Source organism: Coturnix japonica, chromosome 4 (assembly GCF_054131305.1).
Source record: "Coturnix japonica strain WE chromosome 4, WE-NBRP24, whole genome shotgun sequence".
Classification (NCBI taxonomy): domain Eukaryota; kingdom Metazoa; phylum Chordata; class Aves; order Galliformes; family Phasianidae; genus Coturnix; species Coturnix japonica.
In genome coordinates this window covers 61406103-61412102 of record NC_140666.1, presented here as the reverse complement: position 1 = coordinate 61412102, position 6000 = coordinate 61406103, and the positions used below count along the sequence as shown (strand labels likewise).

Here is a 6000-nt window from a genome sequence, read left to right as displayed (position 1 = left end):
CTGGTTTTGGACTAGAAGAAGACAGATCCATGTTACAAATGTGTGTGTGTGGAAGTCTGACACTGCTGTGTTCAGCCGTCCTGTTAGGGAGACATTTTTCGAATTTATCACGTCCTTTACGCTAAGCTTGAATCTGAACCTTGGGAAATCTGTCGTGGGACTATGCAGGGACTCAGAGAGCCTTGCCATAGGACAAAAAGCAACGAGCCGTGGGAGCGCTGTGAGATGCGCCGGGGCCGGAGGAGACGGCGCCCGCCCTCTGCCGGCAGCAGCCCGCCGAGCCCAGGGACGCACAGGAGGGAGTGCAGTCACGGCCACGCAACAGCCCGAGCCGGGAGGGACCCACAGAGGAGACCGAGACCATCTCCTGACTCCACACTACGCCGCCCAAAACTCGGCAGCGGGGCTTTCAGTGTTTGTGTTGCGGGATTTCGGACAATTCAGTGCGGAGACCAAAAGGATCAAACATTTTTGCTTGTTTGTTTCAGGTGCTACAGAGTATTTGTGGATAGGAATAAATAAATAAGAGATCTGTCACCTGTTCATAGATAACTTGCATGAAAGATAAAGCTCTTTGATATATCATTTGGCTGTAGTTCAATGGCACAGATTTCAGTAATGGGCAAGGAACCGAAGCCTAACTGCCTTTCAAGGATATAACATCCCTGAGTACTGAAAGTGACACTTACACAACTTTGGGTCTTTTGTCTTTATTCCCTAGGCATGTGAGCCTGCAGCTCCAGCAGCATCCTACTGCACAAGTTACAAGCTCAGCATTTACAGGAGAGTGCTCAATATTAACACAGAGCATCCAGTATCCAGCAGGAGCACAGGTACGGAACTTGACCTGAATGTTAGCAAAACTATTTGAAATGCTCTTTTGGTTCAAGACTGTCCTTTTCAGACATCATGAGAAGCCCAGCTGTTATAAAGAGCAGTGAGGGCAACATTAATTGCCATACATTTATTAAGCAAGAGGGAGCATGTGCAGCCAAATATGTGTCATGAACAGGATCTCGTGCTGCTTCCCAGTGATTCAGCACAGATCTGAAGGGTTGGTTATCACGAGGTGAAACACAGTTTAAATCTTTTCCTCTGGACTTGGGGGGGGAGAGGGGGGTGGGGTTGTACTTTGACCATAGCCTTGCTAATACAACACCCAGAAGGAAAATTTAGCACACTGGTATAGCATGTGAGCTTGGGTGGTATTTGGAAGATATGGTTCCCTAAAAGAGTAAACTACACAGTGATCTGTGATCCTGGAAGTGGAAACACAGTCAGCTTTTTACATAGATTTTGCTTGCTATGAAAGAAACTTTCCTCGGATCACGCTGCCACCACAAACAGTCATTCCCAGCATGAAGAACAAAACTCAGAAATTTCAACTGGGAATGATGTTGTGTTGTTCTTGAAATGTGGGGAGTTTCATTTGCAGACCCACAGCATCACATAAAGCAATCATAGAGGAAGTAATTGCCTACAGAGATAAAACTGCACTGTTTGATGCCTTGTGGTATGTATGTCAGTGAAGTAAGGGGTACATATCCCACCTGCTTTTTTGATTGCAATATGCTGGGCTCTGTCATAAAATAAGAACAGCATGGCAGAGCCTGAGGAAATGGTAAAACCAAAAGCAGCTATGTGGTATGCCTTCAGTGACAGGCATGCCACATGCTGCCCAGCACTGCTAACAGCCAGGGGAGGAGCTTGCAAAATGTAGCTTTTGCTCAAGTACTTCATGCTGCTTCAGGTGTGTTTCAGTAGCAGAGAGTACTGGATCAAATGTGAACACCCGATGTGGAACCGCTCCCTTAGAAATACTTGTGAAGTGAGTGCTTCCTCAGGTGAGTTGCCCCAAAGTGACAGTATCTGCTGAGGGACATGATGCTCAGGGCAGGAATGGGTTACTGAATCTGTAGTCATCAACCCATGGACAAGATTTCCCTGCTTGTTCAAACCAGCACTGTTCCCACCTAACACAGGATGCCTTACTACCTCTGCTCCAGTCATGGTCCAAATTTCCCAGTTCTATGTAAGGGGGATCAGAAAATCATTGCTTTTACGCAGTGCCTGCTGCAGTGTATCACTTCACCTGAGCTGTGCCACTGTAACAACAGAAAATGTAAGTTCCAATCCATTGAACATTGTAATCAGAATTAATTTTTGTATACACTGCTATGAGAGAATCTCAAGAAAACATCTAGAGAAAATCTGATAACTTACACTACTATTCACAATGTTAAATATGAAAGCTGATAGGGTTTTTCCAATCCAACCTACCTTCTACTTGATTCTTTTGCAATTCCAGATGCTTGGGCAATAAAAACCCACTGGAGACAAATGTACCAGCTCTGCTCTTTCAAAAACTGCCTTTCAAGAGTTAGAAATTCCTGAGCTGACATCAGGGGTGAAAAATTTCAAGTACTGATTCAGAACCTTACTCTCATGTAGAAAGCTCTTTTGGGAAACAAACAAACAAACACACACACACAAGTTACATAGAAACACACAAACATTACCCTTGTTTGCACAGTCACTTGCTATGGATATGAAGTTTCTGTTTCTTGAATCTAGCTGTATATACCAGCTAAAATAGCACCTGTCAGCCACCTAAATCCACTTTTCAAAGCAAACTGTTTGAAACCCCACATCTCTGTCTAAAACTGGAGATTAACATCTGCTTCAGATAATTTTCTGTTGGATACTGAGTAGTTATTAAAAGTGTTTAAAGAAAATTAAGTGGTAAACTGAAGGTGGGATATATTTTTAAGTCACCTACTTTTCAAACATTCAAGAAAGTATCCTCTCCAGCCACATTCCATCAGAAAGAAAAAACAAATCCATGTTGGAATAAACCCAGGCAATTTGAACTTTCTAATCCCAAATCCCTGAATTATCTCAGTTCTTTAACTGTGTTAAATCTGAGATTTATTAAGCAGGCCAAATAACTCTGTTCAGCTCACAGGAAGAAAGCTAAAGAGTCCTTGAGGCAGCCTGCCTCCAGGATGGACCATGTCCTACCTGGTGGCACTTGGGATGCCCAGTTGCAGATAGTGTTTGTCAGTACGTGGAGGACCTCTGAGGATGCTCCATGATTTGAGCATGTGTGGCCAGAGTGGATGCACTCTCTTATGCATAACGGAGCACAGAAAAATTTGAGAACACTTTCTCCAGAGAGCCTCTGTTTAGCTTTTAAGTGCTGTTGTTTGAACTGACTTCTGCAGGTCAAAGCATATCCACTCCCAGCAGGAAAGAGATTCCTCCACACCTTAGGCTGCAGTACTCTGGTTCCCTTGTCTGTCACACCATGGGTATTCAGAAAAGACTTGCTTTGTCCCCCAGCTGGGAGTTAGCTGTCCCCATGCTGTCACTTGTGTCCTGACTGTGATCAGCTCTGCTCTCCATGCACTATACCAAGGCAGAGGCTGACATCCTGGCAGCCACTAGAGATCCCCAGACAAGGCTGCAGGGACATTGACTTGAAATTGGGATAGACCTATTTAATGAGGTCACTGAGGTACTAACTAGAAACTAAGCCTGGAACTACAGGTATTACTCCTGGGAAGACCCAAAACATCAAAAATAAATTAACTCCATTTAATGGAGAAGCCAGACCTTCCTCCTTGTCTCTTGTGGCACTAGATGTGCCCGTCAGCTTGTGCCTCAATGCATATAACTTCCATCTTTCAGGGATCTGTTTTCTTGCCTCTGCAAAGTTTCATCTAGCACAAGAGGAACAGTAAGTACCCAGCAAATGACAGAAGCTCCCAACTTTACTGAGTTGCAGCAAAACTGGCAAACAAATGTCATAGATGGGGAAATGTTCACTTCCCACTGCATAAGGCTGGGGAGTCTGAGCTCTGGGATGTATATAGGGCACAAGTAACCAAACCAAAAACAAGAAGAGAAGACTTGTTCTGGAGTTAGGTTCTTGTTTAGAGTTCCCCTTCCACTGCCTACACAGCCTCCAAGATGATGATGGAACTTCACTGTTTCCTAAACGATGCTATAGAGCTGGAAACAGACAGGACTAGATCACAGAAGCTGCTGGGCTTGAAGTGTAGTCTTCTTGGGGCACCTCCTGGGCATTTCTCCCTTCTAAAATAAAGCCCCCCAAACCCAGAGATTGGAATGGTCCACGTGGGAAGGGAATTAATGTCACAGAGCTGAGGTATGGAACCTCTTTGGGATAAGCAGCTCCTGTGGCCCCAGGAAACTCTTCTGCAGCATTGCCATGGCAGCCTCATGCTACTACTTCTTCCTGATGGGCAGAAGGTGAAGGCAGCGTGTCTGGGAAGATGCATGAGAGAGCGTTGTTTATCTCATAGGCAGCTCTCCTTGGGGAGCTTCCAGGATGCAGGAGACGCTGCCCAGGACAGCAGTATGCTCTGGGACTATAGCCCCCTGGAATAGACACAGCCTGACACATGAGAAGCTGTGTCTGGACACTGCCACAGGCAGCCCAACTGGGCCCTGCAAGGGAAAAAGCAACTTAAAATGAAAACCGGCAGTAAAACCCAAGCAAGCCCTGCTAGAGCAATGAACCTCAGCTGTAGACACTGAGTGTGGGAATCGGTGGACAAGCACTGAAGGCAGAGGGCAAGGGAAGGCGTGCTGAGGGTGTTGGGCTAACGGCTGGGACCCTTGGGTGACCTCAGCCTTTTAGGAGAGGAGGCAAACAAGGGTAAAGGGAGAGCCGTTCCCTAAGGACGGGGGCTCTCCGACCCCCTCTTGGGGCAGCCTCTGCCCCTGCCCCCTCCCCAGTGGGATCGGGAAGGGCTGTTTGTGTTCAGCAGCGTGTATGTGTGTTGCTTCAGCATCCTTGCAGGGGGAGCGGGGCCGGGCTGCGGCGGGTGGTTCCCAGCCTCCCCCGCCCCCTTTCCCTCTGGGTTAGCTCCTCGGCTCCGGCTCGCATTTGAGCGCAGGCGGGCGGCACAGCCCCTCTCCCAGCCCGGCCCTGCCCGGCCCCCACCCGTCCCCGCCCCGCGGGCTGCGGGCTGGAGGCAGCCGCGCCGTTCCGAGCCGCTCCGAGCCGAGCCACCCTCTCGGGAAGACATCGCTCCGCCGGGCTCCGCTTCGTGCCCCGCAATGCCGCGCCCGTGCCCCGCCGCCCCCCGCCCCGCCGCACTCCGCGCAGCCTGAGCGCTTGCGGGGCTCCGCGCCGGGACGGGGCCGCCGGCGGCTGAGGCGGCTTCGAGAGGCACCGCTCCGCGTTACCGCCCGGCTATGGGGAAGGGGCTGGAGGGCACGGCGGCCCGCTGCGGGCTGGGAATGGGATACCTGCTGCACAGCGTGGTGCTCCCCGCGCTGGCCGTCCTGGGGGCCAGTCGGCCCGGCTCCGCCGCGCAAGGTGAGGCTGCGGGGGCGGCGGGCGGGGCGAGTCGGTAGTGAGCGGCCAGCGGGACGGCTGCCCCGTCCCGTCCCGAGGTCCCGAGCCGGGAGCGGGGCAAGGGAAGCCGCCGTTGGGCTGGATGGGGCCCAGTGGGGCTGAGGGCCCCGCGGGCACAGCAGGTGGGAACCGCTGCGGCCGCTCCAACCCCTCGGCAGCCGTCTTCGGTGAGACTCGCTTCTCCTACGCGCTGCTTCTCGCTTGGAGCGTGATAGACCCGAAGGCAGTTACCGCGTGTGTGGTGTCTTTATTTTATGTTACTGTTCTATTTTCGCCGGGTCGGGGGCTGCAGCAAGGCTGTTTATCTCCGAGCTTGTGTGCAAATTCCCCTATCAAAGTGAAAGTGACTCAATGCGTTCCCCGGTGCCCGGAGCATCAGTTACAAAGAGCCCCGGTTCGGTTCGTCCCAGCCCGGCTATTGCAGGCAGGCACAGCGGGAGGCTGCTTCTGCTGCCAGATAAAACTTTCTCGGAGCTTTTCTCCTCTCTTCCCGGGAGTTCGAGCTGAAGTGGAAATGATGGCTTCTGCTGGGAAATACTTTTCTACGAGCTCCTCAGCACTGGGGAGAGAGAGATTGCTGCTGCGTGTGGGCAGCACAGCACGTAGCGGGG

The 6000-nt window shown here is 50.8% G+C and overlaps 1 protein-coding gene across 2 annotated transcripts in view; it reads left to right on the top strand.

The window, feature by feature from the left end:
* The first annotated feature begins 4917 nt into the window (after positions 1-4917).
* Positions 4918-6000, top strand: part of UNC5C (unc-5 netrin receptor C) — a 227898-nt gene continuing 226815 nt past the window's right edge. For both annotated transcript variants that reach the window (XM_015862013.2, XM_015862012.3), the window contains exon 1: positions 4918-5350. In XM_015862013.2, the coding sequence (XP_015717499.2) occupies positions 5227-5350 (124 nt within the window). In that variant the 5' untranslated portion in view covers positions 4918-5226. The remainder of the gene's footprint in view (positions 5351-6000) is intronic.